The 24,069-nt window shown below is 40.7% G+C and overlaps 1 protein-coding gene across 8 annotated transcripts in view; it reads left to right on the top strand.

Moving 5' to 3' along the window:
* MRTFA (myocardin related transcription factor A) overlaps nt 1-24,069 on the top strand; it is a 216,482-nt gene that overhangs the window by 130,693 nt on the left and 61,720 nt on the right. Inside the window, exon 1 of one of the 8 annotated variants that reach the window (XM_045465931.1) lies at nt 18,442-22,315. The exons of the other annotated variants lie outside the window; for them this stretch is intronic. Coding sequence (XP_045321887.1) covers nt 22,108-22,315 — 208 coding nt within the window. The 5' untranslated portion in view covers nt 18,442-22,107. Of the gene's footprint in view, nt 1-18,441; nt 22,316-24,069 lie in introns of those variants that run through there. 8 annotated transcript variants of the gene reach the window in all.

Below are 24,069 nucleotides of genomic sequence, written 5' to 3'. Positions count from 1 at the left end.
TGAGATTTTCTTAATTTCTCTGTTACTTTATGATTAATGTATAGAAATGTGACAGTTTTCTGTACATTGATTTTATATCCTGTGACCTACTGAATTCATTTATCAATTCTAGTAGTTTTTTGGTGAAGTCTTTAGGGTTTTTCTATATAGTATCATGTCATCTGCAAATAATGAAAGTTTTGCTTCTTCCTTACCCAATCTGGATGCCTTTCCTTCCTTTCTCTCTCTTTCTCTCTTTCTCTCTTTCTCTCTTTCTTTCCTTCCTTCCTTCCTTCCTTCCTTCCTTCCTTCCTTCTTTCTTTTCTTTTCTTTTCTTTTCTTTTCTTTTCTTTTCTTTTCTTTTCTTTTCTTTTCTTTCTGATTGCTGTGAGCAGCCTTACATTTTAAAAATAAACCTTTAAAAACTAGTAGAGACCAAACAGGAAAATGCAAAGATAAACAAATCCCAAAACATAAGAGACATATTTCTAAAGTATGGAATTCTAAGTGGATTTTGTGAGAATTCCAACAAAAATATAAAAATATATTTAAAATAACATAATAGTAGCCAGCACTCAAATAGGATTTACCATGTGCCACAGTGTTCCAGGCCTCCTTACATATATTAACTCTTTTTTTAATTTTAATTTAATTTTTTTTTTTTAATTTTAGAGAGGGAATGTGTGAATGGGGGAAAGGGGCAAAGGGACATAGAGAATTTCAAGCAGGCTCCATGCTCAGCGTGGAACCCAGTGTGGGGCTTGATCCCACGACCCTGGGATCATGACCTGAGCTGAAATCCAGAGTCAGACTGAGCCACCCATGTGCCCCCATATATTAACGCTTAGTGTTTGCAACAACTATATGAGATGGATGTTCTTACTATCCCATTTTACAGATGTTGAAATTAAAGGGCAAAGTGGATAAGGAATTCGGTCAATGCCACACACCAAATAAGTGGTAGAGCTTAGATTACACCTACGTGATCGCTTCAGAAACTGTGTTCTTTACCACTACGTTATTTTGCTTTCTAGATTGAGTTTCAAATCCTTTTATCCTCCAAATTTTTATAGCACCTCTTGTCTACCCAACTCATCTAGATTCCTTTGTCCTTTTCTTTCAGTACATTCCTTAACCTTTTTTGCCCCCTTCTCTTCCTGCCTTATTCCTCTCCCCAGAATACTATGACGTAACCATTAAAAACAACAACAAAAAACCTTTAATTTCTTCGTCTTTTGGAATACTTGTATTAAATTCTGTTGTCCTAGACCTCCTTTCTGCATAGGGACGACCTTTTCTATGCACATAACCTGATTTAGAAAATTTCCATGTTTTTAACAGTCTTGTACCTGTTCATGAGGATTAGAAAGGATGCTATTTTGAATTACAGTGTAGTAAGATTTCTGACTCTACACCCATGGCCAGAACACTAGTGTCATATGTTTGAAACTAAGCAAAACCTCTTGAGTGTCTTGCCATAAATGTGCGTTAGAAATTTTTTCCGATGTAGCAAATAGTTTCTGTGGGTAAGAAGTAAATTTAAACCTGTATATCTTTAGAGTAGGAACATTTTCCATGTGAAGGTCCTTGCTGGCTCTGTTAAGAAAAAAGGTCCCTTGCCTCCCTCCCCCTTTTCTGTCGAGCTCTGTAGTACAGAGCTTTCAAGAATCTTAAAAACTGAGTTTTGTATCTGTTAAGTCAGTCCATGAGATACTTGCAAATCCTGTAATCTTCCGTTAGCTTTTATCCTAAAGATCCCCTTGCAGTTAGGCTTCTGGTCGACTGACTCAATGTTGCTAATTTATGTTTAATCCCAACTATGGATGGTGTCAGTATGCATGTTTTTAGAAAAGTCTTGATACATTTGAAGACAAAGTATATTTTTTATATACTCAGAATTTCTAGGTATTACATGGAAGGTATTTCAGAATCTAGAAAAACTTATTGTCCCCACTTGCACAGGGATCATATTCTACTTTGCTAGTTAAGAGTCAGAGCTTGGGTCATATCTGGCCCTGCAGTCGGTATTGGTACTACTGGGATAGTAAGTATGTTTCCCAGTCAATGTGCATAGTTTTATCTGCCTACCTCTTTAACTTCAGCACCCCTCCCCCTTTTTGCTTCCTGGGTTTTATCCACCTCTCCTTCCTTCCCTCCCTGCTAGTTCCCATCTGTTTATTGTCCTACTCATCCTCAGGTCTCAGAAAATGTCCTGTCCTCCCTCTTTCCCTCCCTTTCCTCTCTGATTATTTTCATTCTTTCTCACTCTCTCTTTCTTCATGTGCTTTGAGATTATATATTTATTTATGGGATTTTTTTGGTTCAATTTTCCCTCGCTAGATTATAAACTCTATGAAGGCATGTATCTGCCTATTACTGTTAATTTTGTTTTACTATTTTATTTCTAGTGTCTATTTAGCTTGATACATAACAGGTGGTGAATAAATGTATGTTAATGAATGAATGACGTGAACATGAAATATTGGAGATACAGAGAAGAAGAAAGCCACTCCTGGCACATTCAGTATTCAGGTCCTCCAACCCTCCTGTTTCTCGTAGAGCAAGTACAAATCATCCTGCTAAGGATAACCCCCAAGTCTCTCTTTAAAATGTAGAGGGTCATGTTTTTTTGTACCAGCTTTCCCTTTTCCTCATTCATTTTGAGAAAGGTTGTTCTCAATTTTTGTGAAACTGTCAAGGTATATAAACTACGGAGTATTCATATCCCGTCTCTAGGTATACATCTGCTTAGGGTTGAACCAAAAATTGGCTCCTGTTTCAAGTATGGAGCTAGCACATATTTGGGAGCACTGGGTGTTCCAGCTAATTAGTTAGAGATTTAAATGTTTTCTTTTTAATGTACTGGTATTGTCTCAGGCTTTGGGAGATCACTGTGGCATATTTAAGTCAAAGGACTTAACAGTTTTCATTAAAAGAGCCAGTGTCCATTTTGAAATGTAATAGCTCAGGCTCAAACCAAGAGTGTCAGCATCTGAATGCTCATGCTCCCTGCCCACTGATCTCTTACCTCCTGCATCTCAGAGAACTTTTAAGGTGAAGATAGACAATTACTGTGAGATACGCAGTGTTCCTGAAAGCTCTTGGCTTAGTGTCTCAGTTTCAAAAATTGTTTTCATAAGGACGTCAGACAGCTTTAAACTTGGTATGCTGGTAGTGGGATTAAAGTACCACAAACAGACTTTATTTCTTGGAAAACTTCCTTTCTTCTAATTTCTTTCTTTTGTTACTTTAAGCTTTCTAAATTGTCTTTGTTCTCCGAAGGTGCTTAGAAATTTCTTTCCTTAGTAAAAGAGTTAAATAAGATTTAGAAAATTCACTGTTTAATAAATTTCTTGTAAACTATTCATGATAAAGATGTGTCAGTTAAAGTTTACAAATTACTTTTAAGATGCAAATTGCTAAGTGGTGGTGTTATGGGTTTGAGTTTCTTGGCCTTTCAAGATGTCATCCTTTTAGCCCTGTAGCTAAATATCAAGAGGCTACATGTTTAACCATAAAACATTAGCCTCTGCCAACATTACATCAACTCCACAAAACCTCATTGGCTAATTATCCCCTGGGACTAGGACATGGATTTGGCAGCTTGTGAAAGCTGCTTTTTCCAATTTCTCCCTTCCTGGCTGTGACATATCCCAAAGGAATGAAGTTGAGAAATAATCATCTTCTTTTGAAAGCTCTCAACCGCTCATTCCCACAGTGGTTCTCATGGTCAGGAATAGAAGATCCCTTCTTCCACTTGAGGACTCCTTATAGCTGATGATGTATTCTTTAAGTAGTGACCATGGTACCTTGCATGAGCTGTGGAAGGGTGATGGCAGGGAGCCTCATGTTCCTTGAGGTATGTTTCTGGGTGGTTGTCTACAAGGATCCTAGTACTTTTGTTAGGATCCTCTTATATTACCAAAATTAAGGAAGCTGGAAGTCTGGGATTGGGAACCAAATGTGGTCATCATCTGTGTCATTTGATACATGGTATAAAGAATTAGTATAAACGTTTAACGTCTCCTGAAATGAACATCCATAAAATAACTTTCTTGAGGGCAACTTTGAATAGTAAAAAGAACCATATGACCTTAAGCAATCCTCTTAGTGTCTTTTAGCCTCGCTAAAAAAAAAAAAAAAAAAAAAAAAAAAAAAAATTTTTTTTTTAAAGAGAAAGAACATGAGCAGGGGAGAGGGAAGGGGAGAGAGAGAGAGAAAGAGAGAGAGAATCCTAAGCAGGCTCTATGCTCAGCCCAATGCGGGGCTCAATCCCACAACTCTGGGATCTTGAGCTGAAATCAAGAGTTGGATGCTCAAGCAACTGAGCCACCCAGGTGCCCCTAGTCTCATTTTTTTATTGTTAAAGTAAAGATGTAGTGCCTGCCTTATCTTCCTCAGAAGGTGTCATAAGGATGGAATGACATAACACGTGAACAATTTCACCAAGATCACCAACTGTTCTAGTCACCCTATGCAGTGGGCCCATTTTAGGCCTCCTCTTACCTGACCTTCTTTACTGTTTGACCCTATTTGATGCTCTTTCCTCATTCTATGCTCAGAGTTCTCTATGTAATCTTGGTTAACCTAAGCATAAAATACATTTTTGGGAAGAGTATTATATAGCGCACAGCCTTAAGGAGAGAGCTGGACAACAAAGGTCAGAAAATGAGCAGAAATTGAGTGAGGAGCACATAGAGAAGAACATGTCACATGGCCAGTCTGCTGAGGACTGGCACTGCTCACTGGTCCTTCTGCGCTATTGCTGCTGGTCTGGTCTCCCACGAGCACTTGATGCTCCTGGCACTGCCACCAGTAGACACTTGCCACGGTGCCATGAATAATTTCTGGCTGTGTTTTCGATCTTTGTGTCATCCCCCCAATCTTCAGAGTTCTAAATGGGAGGATCTGTTGGCTGACTTGGGTTATGTTTTGTGAGCTAGAGGCCAGGATGCTGAGAGGGACTGTCTGTTCCTCTTCTGCTTCTGTACTAGGTAGAGGGGCCTGTCTTCCCCTATCTTGGAATTTCCCCCAAATAGGGAAGGTATTCAGACCCAGGGCAGCTGAACTACAGATCTCGTTCTCTCTCTAGCTTGCCTTCTGCCTCTCTGTACACTATTCAGTCTCTTTGCAGTCTTTTCTTCTTCGTGTCCCTTAATGTAGTTCCCAGGATTAGTCCTTGACCCCTTTTTCTCCCAAGTCTGCACATTCTCCCCAGCAATCTCATCCCAAGCTGTGGCCTCAACTACCACTATTCCAGATGTCTGCATTTGTACTTCTATCCCCAGCTTACTTCCTGGGCTCTGGGTTCATTTAATCCACTCATTCTTCCCACCTGGACATTTGGGTGACTCACATGAACTTCAGGCTTTTACATACTTAAAGATGATGTCACCATTCCCCACGACTACCCCTGCACCTCCTAACTTGGTACCAGTTGCCTAATCAGAAGATTAGGAGTCCTTCTCAATTCCTCTTTTCCTATATTCCTTGCATCTGTTTGTTCCCTGAGTTCTAAGATGCTGGTTCTGCTTTGACTGTTCCTATTTTGTCTCACTGCCTTCAGTCAGACTCTCATTTCTCACTGTGGTTTCATAGCCTTCTGATTGGTCTCCCTGCCCTATAGCATGACTCTTCTCTAATCTGTCCTTCATACAGCCCCCAACATGCTTTTTCTAACAATCACTTCTAATCGTTTTATTCTTCTCAGAATTCTTCCATTTCTTGTGGGGTAAAATTTTAAACTATTACATTTGTGTTTGGCCTTTGACTAATTATTCAGTCATCTCCTGTCACTTCCAACTTTAAAGTCTCCAGCAATGCTGAACTGCTTTTAGTTTTCCAGAACATTCTGTGCTCTTTTAATTTTCTCTTCCTTTGCATATAATCTTCTCTGTGACTTGACCATTCATCTCTCTGTTTGCCAGCCTACCAACCTCCACTTGTCTTTCAGGTCCCAGCAAGGGCTGCCTCTTCTGAGATGCACGTGGCCTCTGATTCCAGACAGGCTTGGGTGTTCCTTCTCCTGTGCTCTCCCTGTACTTGGTACAAACCACCAGAGTGATTATTTTATTACATAATTATTCCTGGCGGGTCTCATCATTAGAAATAATCATTTAATAATTAATTCTGTACCCCCCCCCCCCAGCCAGTTCCTGGTGCACAGCAGGCACGTAACAGTTGTTATTTCAGAACTAAGTGAGTGAAGGCACTTTGAGAAGGAGAGCACTGTACAGATGTTCATAATATTCTCATTACTGGTGTCTCCTTGTGAGGATTAGACCCTTTTAACTCTAAAGTTCTATTGTCTATAAAGCAGTTCTGGGGGGAGGAGTTCTGATTTTTTCATTCTTTTATCTATCTGCAGGTGGCCAGAGGTCCAAGAGCCCTGCTAACCCCTCAGATGAGCTTGCTTTCTCTATGATCAGGCTTATACTCTTTCCCCAAGAGGTTAAGTGTTCTTTCCTTTAGTTTTCCCCACCTGTTACCTAATACACATTTGAATCCTGAATAATGACTTGTTTCATGTATGACTCCCATTTCCTTACCCCACAACCACGATTCCATCACTGCTTCAGCTGCTCTAGTTATCAAAGATCATACAGTGATTGGAGACATACCCATTATTAATATTCCAGAGATTCTCTGGAGAGCCTAGAGGTTTATCTGCCAACCTGACTGGACTGCTGGTGCTGCAGTTGCCTTTTCTCCCTCCCCAGTTCTGTGCCAGTTCTGTGCTCCTACTGGGGGCCTTTGCAGAGCAAACAGTATGTAGTTTAACTTATACTTATTTTTTTTAGGACTTGGCCGCTCTCTCTTGATTTACTGCACTGGGAAGAATAAGTTCTGATTTTTTTTTCTTGTTCCTCCCTCTGAGGGAGCCTGCGTCATTGAGAAATGTTTAACCTCATGGCCTTGACTGGGGCTGGAAACTTGCCTAAGGGAACTTGAAGCTGGCAGTGTTTTTACTCAGATTCCCCCTTATGGGGAGGGGGATTTCAGCAGGGCCTGCCAAAGGAGGAAGATGTTGGGAAATTTTTTAGTAGCAAAGCTGTTGTTATTAGGTTATTGAAAGTATTTGAAGAGTTTTCTGGAGATAAGCTCAGGCATTTTGAAATCCCTCTGGGAGAAGGCTGTAGCTTCTACCAGGTATAAACAAAAATTCAGGCTGAGAAACTTAGCTTTTCAGTTGTGGATACATTGTTACAAGAAAATTTCGACCACTTGGATGAGAAAGAGAAGCAAACCAGAAAGAATTTTAGGAGTTTAGAAACACTTAGGAAAAATAGCTGTAGGCCGAGGCAAATCTCTATGGACTATGGGAAGAATTTGGCTTTTTATCAATTCTGGATCATCCTAAAAGTAGATCATCACAGGGGTTTTCTTTGGCAACTCTCTCTTTCAAAGTCTTATTGATGTTGCCACCGTATTCTGTTTACAAAAGCATTTTGTTGAGACAAACAAGGTATTTGCCTAGTAAGAGTTAGAATAGTTGATCTTTTGTGTCCAAACAATGATCTCCCTATTAGGAGAAGGTGTGAACCAGCAAATGTTTAGAATATGACTACCTCTGCTTATTTTTATCTTTGTGTCACAGATGAGGAAAAGTTATACAGCCATTTGCCAGTATGGAATGATGAGCTGAGCAGGCTCTGGGCCCTGACAGGAGAAGAAATGTGTAGTGAGACCATTTGCAGTGGCTCTGCGACTTCCTGGAAAATTGGAAACCACTACACAGTGCTAACAGGAACTATACGGGCGTTCCTGGCCACTCTGAACAATAGCTGCACTCAGCCAGCAGATTGTCTTTCTCTGCAGTGGCTCTGCCGTTAGCATGGATGACTGAGGGTTCATAATACGCGTGGCTAATGTGAGACTTCTCCTTTAATCAGCAAGCGTTTATTAATTATTGACTATATACTTAACACTCCGATAGGCACCCTGGGGAGTTCCCAACAAGTAGAAGGAGAGATTCTGAAACTCAGGAAATTTATATTCTTGTTGGAGGTACAGGGGTTACAGAGGATTATAAGATCCTAAAAGAGATAAATGAGGTCAGGAAAACTTCACAGTGGAGGTAAGTTGAGAGCTGAGCCTTAGAGAAAAAGTGCCATTTGGGAAGGCAAGAGGAGTCAGAGGAGGGGAGGGTGAGTCAGATAGTATTCAGATAGGAAGAACATTCTAAGGCAGGATCTGGAAACTAGACTAGATGTGGTATGCGAAGAAGGGTAAAGTTTTCACCTGATTATAATAGGAGATACAGGGTAGTTGCAAGAGAAGATTGGGTTGAATAGGTAATGAACTGGATTATCGAGAACTCTGAATGTTAAATCGGAGAGTTTGTCCTTTACCAGATAGTGGGGAGTCATTTTAAGCTCCCGAGTAATTATTTATCAACCTATTTCTTACGATAATTATTTCTTAAATTGGATTTTTATTGAGATAATTGTAGATTTATAGGCAGTTTTAAGAAATAATCCAGAGTAGGGGCGCCTGGGTGGCGCAGTCGGTTAAGCGTCCGACTTCAGCCAGGTCACGATCTCGCAGTCCGTGAGTTCGAGCCCCGCGTCAGGCTCTGGGCTGATGGCTCAGAGCCTGGAGCCTGTTTCCGATTCTGTGTCTCCCTCTCTCTCTGCCCCTCCCCCGTTCATGCTCTGTCTCTCTCTGTCCCAAAAATAAATAAACGTTGAAAAAAAAAAAAAGAAATAATCCAGAGTAATCTTTTATACACAGCATTTTAAGTGCAGAGTTTGTGAAAGTCACTTCCAAGGTCTCAACCATGTATTTCACAAGCATACGGAAAAATGATACCTGTATGCACCCTTTTTAATAGATATATAAAAAAATATGAAGCATAAAACATGTGCCATAAGGGCATTGTTTCTCTAACAATGAATGAATTTTGGAGGGGGATTAGGAAAGGCTACATGGTGCTACTGCCTTGTGAAATTATTCACTCAGCCCCTCATGTGTCCCAGGGCCTGGGCCATGTGCTGGGGGTATAGTGGTACACAAGATAGACATGGTCTGTGCCCTTGTGCAACCTGAAACTTAGTGGTGAAAGCAGATAAGTAACTATAATAAAATTGAATGGAGGTTATAATGGGAAATTCAGAATGCCAGGGGAGAACAGGGCAGGGTGATCCAAACAATGCCAGCGAACATCACAGAAAGGCCTCGCCTCGCGAAGGAAGGAGTGTTTAAGCTGTGAGCCGAAGGCTGTTCCAGTAGAGTGTGATGTGGAGGCCTGGAGGTGTGAAGTGAGGTAGTGCACTCACGGAACTGAGGGGCTCTGGTTGCAGTTGGTATAGAGAACATAGTGTAATGGACGTGAGCGAAGACTCCAGAGCTTGGCCACTTGAGCCTACGTCCTGGCCTTACCACTTACTCGTTGTCCTTGGACAGTTACCTCTCTATGCCTCAGTTTCTGCATCTGAAAACAGACATAACAGTAATTCCTACTTCAGTTTAGGAGTAAATGATTTAGGACATATAATGCCCTTAGATTAGTGCCTGGCATGCAGCAAATGCTCAGTACACGTTAGCTGTTACTGCTGCTTCCGTGACTGAAGCAATTTGAGAAGATGAACGGTAAGAACATAACTTTGAGATTCAGGGGAGCCTTAAGAGCCATGTTAGGAGTTTGGACTTTATCGTAAGAGCAACAGGAGGTCATCAAAGGGTTTGGAGTAGAGGCGTGACTTTAGATTTACCATTGAGAAAGATGATTGTGGTTTTAGTGTAGAAGATTGAAGAAGGCTAAGAAAGGTGGTGGGGAGACCAGATAAGAGGCAGTTGCAGAAGTCCAGATGAGAGGTGGCAGTCGTGAGGAAATGGTTAGTTTGGAAGGACATATGTTCATCCAGTCATTGAACAACTAGTTACTAAATGCACTGGGCACCGGGTGGACTTCTCAGCTTCGGTTTGTGAGGGAAGCCAGTGAAAACAAGCACATGTGTAACGTATTATTAGGAATGATAAGTGCTGTTAGGAAAAATAAAGCAGGAGGGCCACCTGGCTGGTTCAGTTGGTGGAGTGTGCGATTTTTGATCTCAGGGTTGTAGGTTTGAGCCCCATGTTGGGTGTAGAGACTACTTAAAAATAAAATCTTTTTTTTTTTTTTTTTTTTTTTTTTAAAGAAAAAGTAAAAGAAAGCAGGGAAGAGAGATGGATGATGAGAGTCTGTAGGTAATTTAGAAAGGATGGTCAGGGAAGACCTTTCCAAGAAAGAGACATTTGAGCAGAGACCTGAAGGAAGTGGAAGGGGTGAGCCATGCTCTTGTTTTTGTATGTGTGTGTAGGGTGTGGGGGAAGACTTGTGCAGACACAGCTGTGATCACACTTAGCATATTCAAGGACTAGTAAGGACAGTGGGGGGGGGGGTGAATATGAGTGAGGAACATAAGTCCCACAGGACAGAGATCCTATTTGCCTAGAATTGCTTTGAGCAGTACCTGGCATGTAGTGGATGCTAAATGAATACTTAGATATTAAGTAGATGGTCAGATAGATAGACGGAATTTAGAATGAATGAACAAATAAATAATTCATTCTTCCAAACAAGCCTGGAATCTTGGAGGAGGAAAGAAAGTTATGGGTAAGCTTCCTAAGTATTGTCTATCTTTCTTATTTTTTATTTTTATTTTTATTTTTTAACGTTTATTTATTTTTGAGACAGAGAGAGACAGAGCATGAACGGGGGAGGGGCAGAGAGAGAGGGAGACACAGAATCGGAAGCAGGCTCCAGGCTCTGAGCCATCAGCCCAGAGCCCGACACGGGGCTCAAACTCACGGACTGAGAGATCGTGACCTGAGTTGAAGTCGGACGCCTAACCGACTGAGCCACCCAGGCGCCCCTGTCTGTCTTTCTTATGAAAGGATAAGAGAATAGCCTCTGGAGAAGAGAATAGACTCTGGAGCTACACTGTTAGGTTCAAACTCTGGCTATGCCATCTGCCAGATCTGTGACCTTAGGCAAGTTACTTATCTTCTCGATGCCTCAGTTTCTTCATCTGAAAAATGGAAACAACAGTAGTGCCCACCTCATGGGATCTCTGGAGGGTTTCGCAGCCTGAGTGCTATCGACATTTGGGGTCATGTTGTGGGGGGCTCTCTTGTGTGTTGTTGTGGGGGGCTCTTTTGTGTGTTGTAGGGTATTTAGCAAAATACCTGCCTGCTGCCTACTAGATACCAGTAGCCACCTTCCAGTTGTAACACAGAAATGTCTCCAGATATTGCCGTATGTTTCCTTGGGGCAAAATTGCCCTGGGTTAAGAACCACTAGGTTTTGTCAGGATTAAGGGAGTTGAAATGTGTAAAGCACATAGAACAGTACCTGGCACGTGTACTATTGTTAAGATTAGCATAGTGGCTTCTAGGGAATAGTGTTTCTCCTAGCAGAAGTTGAGGACAATTTAGTCTCCCATTTGATTAAGTAAATAATAGAAACTTAAAAATAAAGCATAGTTCCTGATGGAGTATGAAAAAATGCTTTTGTTTATTCCCAGTAAAATTTATTTCTGCACACTGCCACTTTCTGTGGATGGAATGCCTTCTGATGTATCTCAACCAGAAGTTTCTTTAAAGCGAGAAACACTAGTAATAGTTTTTTGTACAGTAACTGGGATTTGGGGACTCATTTCTGTAATGTAAGAGTGTGATTTCTAAGATTAGAGTATGCTTCTCTGGGTGCAGGTAGGTTTAAACAGGTGCTAGTGGAGACCAACATCTATCCTAGTCAGAACTCACCAACCATAGTAAGCATGATCAGTATTCTTGTATTTGGCCATTAAGGAATTGAAATAATAGTGTACTCAACAATGTTTCATGGTTATATTTTATAAAGTAAATTTTTGTTGTGTATCATCTGTGCTCGCTGGGAGCTAGTGCAGTGGGTTAGGTGTTTGCTAATAGTGCTTCCTGGTGTGGGTCTTAAGTCTGCTTAAGCTGTGCAGGTGGTGCTGGATGGGGGAGGGTCATTAATTTTAGAGACATGGTATAGAAAAAGATCAGCTGACAAATGTAGCAATCAAAATGAGATCATTGGATAAATTCTTTAAAGTCATAATTCATCACTGTCCATTTAGGGGATTATTATTATTTTAAAAATTTACGTAAATCTTCATACCTAAATCTGCATGTAAACATAATTTTACATAAATGCATAAATCTGAAAATGTATATTGTTTTTTCTTTTTACTTTTTTTTTTAATGTTTATTTGTTTTTGAGAGAGAGAGTGCGAGCAGGGGAGGAGCAAAGCGAGAGGGAGACACAGAATCCGAAGCAGGCTCCAGGCTCTGAGCTGTTAGCACAGAGCCAGACGCAGGGCTTCCATGTTCGAGACCACCATTTCCCCCATCTCTCTGCTAGATATAGGTATTATAAATTCTTTGGTCTAATGGTGGGAAGTGGTAGCTCACTGTCAACTTTAAACTAAATCAGAACTTTAGTTAGTATTCTTAACAAGTTTGCTGAATAAGCCATATGAAAGCCTAGCCTCTCTGGACACTGTAGCCACATCTTGAAATGCTGGAGAGACATGGATTGTAAGGGATCAGGGGACAAATACAGCAGTTTGTTAACAGTGAAAAGCTGGCATTCAGATTTTAAGGCATCTATTAATCTGAAAATGTTGCATAAAACGGAGTTTTGCTGAGAAATATGTCTTTGCAGCTGTGCAAAATCTTTTTCCCGAGATCCTTGGTAAATTACCATGTAGTAGAGATCACTTTTCTGGGGAAGTTTATCACAGTGGTAAAGCAGATCACATTCAAGAAGGGATTTTATTTTATGCACCAAGTTTAACCAGAGAATTGATGCTGTAATGTGTGCTTTAACGTAACACAATTTATATTATGAATAATTTTTCTTAACCTTATAATTTTAACAGTAATGATAGCTGCCCTGTATTGACTGTCTTCCTTGTAGTAGATACTTTAAACAGTTATCTCATTTAACTCTTTTTTTTTTTTTTTTTTTTTTTTTTAATTTTTTTTTTCAACGTTTATTTATTTTTGCGAGAGACAGAGCATGAACGGGGGAGGGGCAGAGAGAGAGGGAGACACAGAATCGGAAACAGGCTCCAGGCTCTGAGCCATCAGCCCAGAGCCTGACGCGGGGCTTGAACTCACGGACCGTGAGATCATGACCTGGCTGAAGTCGGACGCTTAACCGACTGCGCCACCCAGGCGCCCCTCATTTAACTCTTAACAGGAGTCCTTCAAGTGAAGTGAAATTTTACTCTTGAGAGAAACTGGAACCTAGTCATAAGTGCTGGAGGAAGGAGTTGCACCTTTGACTTCAGAGCACCTGACTGTTAATACCATTCAGTCTCTTGATTAGATATAGTATGAACGAGCTTGGATAAGACTCCTGGATAATTTTTAAGTTTTGTTTAACATAAATATGGACCACCACAGTCTAGCCATCATCAGTCCCAGGGACTAATTTGAGTAAGATCTTTTTCCAAATCCCTTTCCCTGGGATCTGACGATGATAGTAGATAATAGTACTAAATGTTCGATAATTGTTTATGCATTCGTTGAAAAATAGTGGGCTAGAAGCTGTGGGTATTTGATAATGTTTGTTGAGTATCCATTGGGTAGAGCCCTATTTTATTTTTTGGCAAAATTTTGTGGCAAAATAAAAAAAAAGACATTAATCCTTTTCTTCAAAGAGCTTAGCATTTAGTTGGAGATAGATGTAGTCATGCTACAAAATCAGAGAAAATTATATGCTGAAAGTGGAGTGAGTAGAGTTTTTTGAGGTTAATTAGGGAAAGTTTCTTGGAAAAGGTAAGTTTTGAGCCAGGGCTTTAAGATGATGGATGTGAACAGGTGGCAGATCTGTGTTTCTTAAAAGATAGTAGACTCAGAGAGTCAATTCCAAGTTGTAGTGTTTCATAATTTTAAAAAGAGTGGAGTGTCCCTTATTATTATGCATCTTGAGATTCTGAACTGAAGATTCTGTTTGACCACATTCTTTCTAAGCATTTACTTATTTAAGTGACTGCTTTGCTATGCTTCCCCTTGTCATTTTGATTGCTTAAATTTGTGGGGATGAAGTTTAAATATAAGGTCTGGATTCAGAAAATAATTTTTGGCTCTCTATTGTTTTTTGATTTTTCATAAAAATATAAGAGTTAAAGATAATTTTTATTCTTCCTCACCATTCACCTAGTTTTATTAATCAGGGAAGTTGCTGTTTCCTGATAGTAAGGTGATGTATTGGTATGTTCAGAGCCATGGCCTGAATACAGACCAGATGTAGCATTTGTCTTGAGATTATCTGAGTATTTTAGACCTAAGAAATTTGAGAAATCTAAGTGAATTTTTTTTAATGTTTATTATTGAGAGACAGAGAGAGATAGAGCATGAGCATGGGAGGGCCAGAGAGAGGAAGACACAGAATCTGATGCAGGTTCCAGGCTCTGAGCTGTCAGCACAGAGCCTGATGCGGGGCTTGAACCCATGAACCGTGAGATCATGACCTGAGCCAAAGTCGGACACTTAACCGGCTAAGCCACCCAGGCACCCCTAAGTGAATTTTTAAAAATTACGAAGCAAGTGGTAGTCATGTTTTAACTTTTAAAATTAATTTTCGTTTATAAAACAATATATATGTTTTCTTAAAATAATGAACTTTTACGAAGAAGGCTCATTATCCCCAGTCCAACTTTGAGTTCTTAACTTCAATGTTTACATTTAAAACTATGAAATTATTTTCATCACAGTTTCGCTGAATCTTTTTTTTTTTTTAAGTTTATTTATTTTGAGAGAGAGAGCGTGAACAGGGGAGGGAGAGAGGGAGAGGGAGAGAGAGAATCCCTTGCAGGATTCCTTGCTGTCACCACAGAGCCTGATGCAGGGCTCGATCCCATGAACCGTGAGATCATGACCTGAGCCAAAATCAGGAGTTGGCCGCTTAACCAAATGCCATCAAGTGCCCCTACATTTCACTGAATCTTTGTAGTGGGCCTGTGTGGCCTTAGTTTATTCTTCAAAAGTATCCTGGGAAGTGTTGATGCCTTCTTTGTAATACAGTCTTGATAAAAAAATTTTTTTGTTCAATAGTGTCAGTCTCAAGATGTGTGATGAAGGACAGCACTCTTTAAAATTATGAAGCATTTCAAGGTGCCTGGATGGCTCGGTTGGTTAAGCATCCGACTTCAGTTCAGGTCATGATCCCCACAGTTCATGAGTTTAAGACCTGCATGAGGCTCTCTGCTGTCAGCGCAGAGTCTGCCTCAAATCCTCTGTCCCTCTCTCTCTCTCTGCCCCTCCCCCGCTCTCTCCCTCTCTCTCAAAAATAAAAATAAACATTTAAAAAACTAAATAAATAAAATAAGATTATGAAGCCTTCCAAAGGAACTGACTCTCTGAGTATAGTACCTTTTAGGGATCTCAATAATAACTCACTATTTTATTTAAAAAATTTTTTTTGATGTTTATTTATTTTTGAGAGAGGGAGAGAGTGCGCACAAGCAGGGGAGGAGGGAGACACAGAATCCAAAGCAGGCTCCAGGCTCCGAGCTGTCAGCACAGAGCCCAACATGGGGCTCGAACCCACGAACTGGGAGATCATGACCTGAGCGGAAGTCGAACGCTTAACCGACAGAGCCACCCAGGCTCCCCAATAAACTCACTATCTTAAAGGGCCGAAAGTTTTTTCAGATTCCCAGATTGCAAACACTGTGTGGTTAAGTGACACTCCTATTTGTACTATTCTCAGACTGGAGCTTCTGTGTATTATGTCAACTAGAAGACTGATGTGTGTGAAGCAAAATGTGTAACCCTGGTGAGTGAGTGACTGCCGGGCAGCCTGGTTTCTAGGGAAAACGTCAGGAGAGGCAGAGAAGTTAGCATGCAGGAAGAACTCCTGCAGAGGAGATGAGCGAGGGAGGACGGACCTGTGCTGGAAGAGTTGCAGCAGCTTTCAGCTTTGAAAGGCGTGAAGAATCAAAGACCACAAAGAAATGAGAAAGAACCAACAGGAGTGTAGTTTGACCCAGTCTTGATAGTTTTCCCCCCAAACTGTGCACTTCTAATTTTGCTCATTCTAAGTTCATTATGTCAAGAGCTTGTTTGTCTGGCGACACCTGGACCATTGAAACAGAGCGAATGGTAGTATGTTCTGGGCCTATCACAAGCAGTTACGGCAGAGCACTGATGGACGGATTTCTAGCATAATTAGCTCAGCTCTCCTGCACCTGAAAGGAAGAACCTGTCTTTGTGGTTTCTTTAAGCTCTTCTTGCCAGTACATAGTACATCCTGGAGACCTGTAAGAGTGGAGCATAGCCGGGTGCTTAGGTGGTCCAGAAGCTGGGTGCCTGGGTGGTTCTGTTGCTTGAGCATTTGTCTGACTCTTGATTTCAGCTCAGGTTGTGATCTATGGTTCTGGCTCTGCGCTGACGGTGCAGAGTCTGCTTAGGATTCTCTCTCTGCCTCTCTCTCTCTTTCAAAATAAGTAAATAAATAAATAAATTAATTAATTAATTACAAAGTTACCCAAAAAAGCTTCACTAGCTGCCACCTTCCATTGTGGCCTAATGACAGGAGGGAGAGTAGAGGGGAGCATCAAGAAGATGTCCTCTGTAGGATTAGGTAGGCAGAAAGATCCTGGGGTTCCCTGATAGCTTGAGAATTCTCTACAGAGACTAATCTTTATAAAGGAGATTGTAAGCCAGTAATAAGACAAAGGGATGTAAAAGTATGGTGTTCTTTACGTATAAGCATAGACTTACATATTAAAAAAACGTATACTTGAATGAAAGGTTGTATTTGAGGGGCGCCTAGGTGGCTCAGTCGGTTAAGCATCTGACTTCGGCTCAGGTCATGATCTCACGGTTTGTGGGTTCCAGCCCTGCAATGGGCTCTGTGCTGACAGCTCAGAGCCTGGAGTCTGCTTCAGATTCTGTGTCTTCTTCTCTCTCTTCACCTCCCCTGCTCGTTCTCTGTCTCTGTCTCTCAAAATTTTTTTTAAAAAACAAGAAAAAAAGAAAAGTTGTACTTGAAAATCCTGTCGGTTCTCCTCTGCTTCTTAAATTCTTCTGTTTGGACTGAAGGATCACTGCTTGGTTTCATTGCAAAAGAAACTGTATGGCGGGGGGCAGGGGGGGAGCAGTTTAAATAGAATCATTTTGGCCCTTAAGCTCTAGTGTCATAGAGAAGACATTTTCTTAATGTGTGGTATGTTCTGCTTTTAAAATCTTTAATTGACCACTAGAGCGTTTGAAGTCATTTGTAAGGGATAAACATTTTAAAAAGATGGTTGAAAAAAAAATTAAAAAGATGGTTGAAGCATATTTGAGTATGTGATTATAGGGAAGCAGCAGTTCCCCCCCACCCTTGAGAAACATTAATTGCTGTTCGTCTTTTTTCCTGGAAGACATGATTACTAAAAGGCGCAGCCAGTGAGAAAACTCTCCTTCCATCTTGGTTTTTCTGTTTCAGAAAGTCTGCTTGCAGTAAACCACTGGTCTGCAGTGTGTTGTGACCCCTCTGCTCCACTTTTGTGCTCAGACTGCTTATCGGTTCTCTGCGTTGTCTTGGTTCGTTAGATGACTCCGTGTCAGAGTCAGAATGAGGAATCCCAGAAGAGATTGTGACTGGCTCCCTATTTTGGGTGATGGTTTTTATTTAATTTACTAGGTCATGTAATATAGGCAGATATTAACAGTTTGACAAATCCTTCAGGAATGTTAGTTCCAAGCATGACATCTTTATGAGAAAACAGTTGTAATTCACTAAAATGTAAATTTAGTAATGTTAAATAGATCTTTATACCTTACTCCCCCTGTTTTATATCCTGTGAGTGTATTTGTCTATATAGTGGGAGGTCTTGAGCTGTCCTAAGCTGGAAAATTAAAATTAATAAAAGGAACCATTTCCTGAACATTTTCTGGATAGCTGACATACTCAGTATTGCTTGTTTCATAAAATTTAACTTAAACCAAATGTATTTGGTTACGTTATCCCCATTTTCAGGTAAGGTGAGAGCTCCGTGAGGTTGTGTGACTTATCCAAAGCCAAACTGGTGACCGGTGGTAAGAGCAAAAATTTATACAAAGATCTGTCTGGTTCCAAGTCACAGTTCCCAGCCACTGTGTCCCATTGCCTCTGTGGCTTCTGAGAGGTGAAGATCCCAATTAAGTCTTGGGCAGAAGAAAAAGTGAATCTGATTCTTTTGCTTGCTTTGGTTGTTCCTTTGTTTACTGTCTGTGTCACCCTTTTTCCCCAGCACCTAGCATATGTATAACACATACAATAACTATTTGCTGACTAAACGATGATGTATGATTAGCCATGTAGTATATGGAAGTGAACTGACATTTTTGTTTGTAAAGTTTTTCTCAGTATAATAAAGTACGCCTTAGACTAACATTTACCGGATTTATTTGTGGCATATATAATTTGAGTAAGAATAAAACATTTATAGGGGAGCCTGGGTAGCTCAGTGGGTTGAGCGTCCTACTCTTGATTTCAGCTCAGGTCATGATCCCAGGGTCGTGTGATCGAGCCCCATGTTGGGCTAAGCCCCCATGTTGGAGCCTACTTAACATTTCTCTCTCTCTCTCTCTCTCTCTCTCTCTCTCTCTCTCTCTCTCTCTCCCCTCCCCTCTCTCCCCCCCCCTGCCTTCCTCCCCAGCTTGTACATTGTACATTCTCTCTCTTAAAACAAAAGAGAGAGAATAAAACATTTCCAGTCCCATATGATTTCTGGAGATTATCAACAGTCTGACTGCCCATTTCCTTCTTCCTAACCAACCTCCATACTGCTGGTGTTGGCCCTCTTTCTTTCCATACTGTGTCAAAATGCCCTTTCTCTATTTCCTTTTCTGTCCATCCTCTATTCCCCAAGAAATTGTTATTTTCACACCTTTTGCTTTTGTACATGCCTCTCCCTTTGGTTGCACTTTCTTTCCCCATCTTTTAGTTTGACTTTTTTTTTTTTTAATGTTTTTTATTTACTTTTGAGAGAGAGAGCACGAGCAGAGGAGGGTCTGAAAGAGAGGCAGACAGAAGATCTGAAGTGGGCTCTGCGCTGAGAGCAGTGAGCCCATTGCTGGGTTCAGACTCACAAACTGTGAGATGGTGACCTAGCTGAAGTTGGACGCTCAACCGACTGAGCCATCCAGGGCCCCTATCTTTGAAAAAAAAATTTTTTAATGTTTAAATATTTTTGAGAGGCAGGGGAAGACAGAGGATCTGAATTAGGCCCTGTGCTGACAGCAGGGGGCCTGATGCGGGGCTCAAACCTATAAACCAGAGAGAGACCATGACTTGACCAAAGTCAGACGCTCAACCGACTGAGCCACACAGGCCTCCTGACTTTTTTTTTTTTTTTTTTAAATCATTCACGTCTCAGGTCAGATCTTCTCTAACTCCTCCAAATTCAGCTAGGTCTTCTTTTTGAGTTCCCATCAGAGCACTTATTATGCTGACGGATTGTATAATTGGGTACAAGTCTGTGTGTTTATGAGCCTGTATTATAAATTCCATGAAGGCAGGGACTTAGGCATTTCATCTGTCTGTATCACAGTGCCTGGCACATGGTAGGCAGGCAGTAAATATGGAAAGAAAAATGAAACAAAATAGAGGGTGTAACTTTTCCTAGTCTCACCATAAATCGTAGAGAACCACTCCTTTTTAGAGATGAAGGTGACACCCTGAGGTTATGCAGCTAAGTAATTAACACAGCTGAAAAACAGAACTCCTGAGTCCCAGCCTAGTGTTCTATCACTTTAAGAAAATGTTTTTTTGAGGAAAAAAAAAAAAAAAGATTTTTTTGCTTATTATAAAGGCATTTGTTTAATGTAGAATATTTGGAAGATACAGATACACAGAAGGGAGAAAAAGGAAAAATACAATCAGCCTATTCCCACCACCCAGATAGCAACCATCCTTCCAGCGTCTTCTGTGCACAGTGATATGTTTATGTTTGCACTATATCATCGAGTGATGACGACAGCTTGCGTTTACTCAATGCTTGCAGGATAGGCACTGTTCTAAGTGCTTTACATGTGTTCGACTCATTTATTATAGCAATGCTACGACGTAAATACTATTGTCTCCACTTTTCAGATGAGGAAATGGAGGCACAGACGTGATAAGTATCTCAAGGTCACTCAGCTATGAAGTGTTAGAGCCAAGATTTAAACCCTGGCTATCTAGCTTTAGAGCCTATAATTCATTCCGTTCCATTCTGCCTCTATGCGTGGTATTTTGTAATCTGCTTTCTTTTAAAAATTGAGATCAGTTGATAGACAGTCCTCATTCTTGGTACAGTTCAGTGAGTTTTGATAAAAAGCAAAACCACCACCATAATCGAGATACATGGGGTATTTCCATCAAGAAGTTCCATTGTGCCTCTTTGTAAACCATCTGCTTCCCCATTCTCCATGCCTGGCAACCACGGATTTTATTTTCTGCCCTCATAGTTTTGTTTTTTTCCTGAATTTCATATAAACGCAGTCATTCCATATTGGTGGTGTTTGTATTGTGACATTGGCCCAATAATCTTCACATGGTCTTGTTGGGGGAAAAGGCGTTGCTTAAATGAAGGATTTCTGATATTTTTTTTTTTCATCTTTTTCTTTCCTTTCCGTATTACAATATTTATTGAACCTCTTACAACGCAGGGGGGTGAACGAGGATGAGCAACTGTGGCCTCAAAGCCCCCTGGTTTGCCCTGTGAGTAGGGGCCGTGGCAGATGATGGTGACACAGTTGATTCTTGTACTTTATCTACTTTCCTACTGGAACACATTGCTCCGCGTAGAGGTTTTTGCTTCTGTGCCTCTACAGTTTATGCCTTGCTAAGCTTTCAGGTGCTGAGGAACTTTGTGGGGAGAAGGCTCTGGTGGCACACCGCTGTCAGCCTTGCTGACCACCTTGGGTGAACATGCCAGTGAGTGTCCTGATGGCAGCTGTTTCCATGGTTACCTGGGTAGTTTTCTCAATTTAGTCTGTTGGTGTGGCTGCCCTGATTTTCTGCCCTGTGACTTGAATGATGCAACTGTGGCATTTAAGTAGTAAAATCAAATGGTAAGGTAAGTTGAGATTGATAAGATAGGGTATGAATCTCAAAATTTTGGTGGGCTGCTACTGTTGTTGCAGTATGCTGTCTCTGACACTAGCTGGCATCTTAAATTTTGTTTTCAAGTTTATCTTTGAGACAGAGAGAGGGAGACACAGAATCTGAAACAGGCTCCAGGCTCTGAGCTGTCAGCACACAGCCTGATGTGGGGCTCGAACTCTATAAACGGTGAGATCATGACCTGGGCTGAAGTCGGACGCTTAACCGACTGAGCCACCCAGATGCCCTGACACTAGCTAGCATCTGAAGAACCTTTCTTTTCTTTCTAAACAGAAAAGTCAAATATGTACTGAGCTCTATCTTCTTTTAGAGACTTTATCAGCAAAATACCCGCAAATTGCTAAGCAGTATCTGTTCACTCATTTATCCATTCATTGAGCACATTCGCCAATTAACGATTATGTTTATGGTACCCTTCTTGATGCTGTGATATGGCTTATTTCAAAGTAAATTCTTCCTGAGTTTTTCCCTTGGTACTGACTGCCTTTCCTCCCAATTTGGTATCTTTCATCTGTAAACATTTTAAAAACAAATGTCAAGTGAAATAAAGTAGTGCAGTGTTATAGGTCCTTGTTCCACTTTGGTGCAGACTTTGCACAAGAAGGGAGAGAGGCACAGGAGAGAAGAGGAAACCTGGTCATGTGATACTGCTTGTCTGGCAGAAGCCTTTTGCTTCTGAGCAGAGAAACCAGCTGTTTACTATTTTGGGTGAATGAGGTTGGTTGGTTGCTACGAGCATTTTCTCTAAGGGAACCCTCTTCTCTTCCAGCTCTACACATTGAAATCATCCCAGTCCTGCTTTTTGGCATTTGGGTAGAGGAGGGAGGTGTCTATGTCGTGGCCCAGTGCTGACAGGAAGAAATGTTTTCCAGGAGACTTACTGATTCTGACCTTCTGCTGTCACCGCTTTTAACGCCCCACTCCCTAAGTAAACGGGATCTAGCTGTTCTTACAACCCTTAGCACTGCAGAAATGAAGTACCCACCTTTAACCTAAAGAGCAATGCTAATCAGATTTTCAGCAGATAATAAATGGCCTCTTTAAGGAGTGAGGTAAGGAAGACAGGGTTATTGCAACACTGGCCTTTGGAGCCTCACATCTCCCCCAGCATGCTGGAGGAGAAGACCAAGATTCATCAACCCACCTGCAGGATTCTGCCACTCTCATGGATTGTCCTGGAGCCGGGAAAGGACAGCTACTCAGCAGTGTGCCTGGCCCCTTATCACAGTTTGCGGGAAGGTTGGCATATTTATCCTGTTGGGATTTGCATGCTTTTGTTTCCTCCTCAGTTTACTGCAGTCTTTTTATCTCCTCCCTAATTCTCGGTAGCCATCCAAACTTTGACTTTGGGTGGTTCGCTCTCCCACGGTTTTTTATTAAAGTTTGTTGAGCCCTCAACAGGTTGACAACTGAGCATGGTGTCGTAGGGTGTGTGTACTTCATGACCTGATGGGACAGTGTTCAGGATGTTTTTCTTGATCCTTTCCTTCTACCCATGCACAGTTCATATACCAGACCTAGATTATGGAAGAAGGGAGAAAAAGCTTTTCTTTATAAGGTGAGGTTCTTCCCCTTTATATGGGTTAGATGCAGTGTTTTATCAATAAAATATAGTCTGGCCATAGGTACTATACAAATAGGGAGCTAGTGATGATGACTTCTCTCTGTTAAATACTGAAAGTGGATATATAACTTCTGTCACAACACTAAGATATTATAATTTAAAATAAAATAATTTTTGGAAGCCTTTTGACTTATACTGCATGTTAGTTTGGGTTAGTGTGGACAGTTTGGGCTGGCCTTAAGAAATCTTTTTAGACTTACATTAGAATTCCATCCACATGTATGAAAGATAGCACAGTAGGTTAACACCCATAATGGATTTTTCTTTTTTGAACATCCCTCTTTTGTATTCTGAAACTGCTGAAAAAAATATTCTTTGGGAATAGAATGGACACATTTGAGTTCTGCAGAAAAGTTCAGTAATTCTTTCAGAACTCTGGGTTATGAAAAAAGGAGAGTAAGGACTCGATTCAAATTCTGTCGGATGTGAATGGAAAAGAATTGTCAACATTTTCCCTCTGCTAGCTTAGAAAGCTTTCTGTTGTCCATTGGCAGAATTTATACACAATCTCTACTATTGATTCGTAACCGCTACTCTTCTAAAAACTTAGACATTTCTTTTGAATTCTTGAGATCTCTTTGGGACTTTACTAACATTTGACAGGATGGTTTGAGCATGTGGCATCAGCAATGAATGAATCCACTGATGAAGAGACGAGTGATTGTCAGTGCCTGGTTTGCAAAGAGAATGGTTTTAAAAACTGATTGAGAGGCAGTTGGTTGTTCTTTGAAAAGTTTTATAGCCTAGTGTCAGAAGTTTTATAGACTAATGTCAAAGAATCACCCACAGTAACATTTTATGGAAGATTATTTGAAAGGCAGAGAGAGAGTACGGTTTAGGACTTAAAGTTTTGGGCTGCTACTTTTGGCTTATCGTAACCCAGAAGATTATAGTGTTACAGATTCCCATTGAGAATGTCTTTATTTCAAGTACAGAAGTATATAAGAAATAGAGATGCAGAATTGTCATAAGCATTATCAGAATGGTAATTTTAGACAACTAGCCTAAGCAGTTGACTGTATGTGTTTCTAATTTTATACTGTGCTTAGAACTTTGTATCTAGAATTCTATATGTCGGATCTGGAGAGGACTCATATTATGTTTTCTATCAGTACATATTGTTTTTTAAAAAATGAGTGTCGTTTTATGAATTATACAGAAGAAATAGATTGTGCATTAGATAGTGAAAGCGTAAAGGATGTCCAGTATTACTTCTTTTGGGCTTGAAACAGATGTTTGAGGGATAAAGATAATTCTTCCTTCAAATACTCAAAAATACCCAGGGGAAGACTATTCTCCTCCACTTTTGTTTTATTCTTATAGATATCCCTGATGATAATCTTTTCCTTCTTTCATAGTTAGCTCTGGC

This window comes from Leopardus geoffroyi, chromosome B4 (genome assembly GCF_018350155.1).
Source record: "Leopardus geoffroyi isolate Oge1 chromosome B4, O.geoffroyi_Oge1_pat1.0, whole genome shotgun sequence".
NCBI classification, from domain to species: Eukaryota; Metazoa; Chordata; class Mammalia; order Carnivora; family Felidae; genus Leopardus; species Leopardus geoffroyi.
This window is presented reverse-complemented; position numbering and strand designations above follow the sequence as displayed.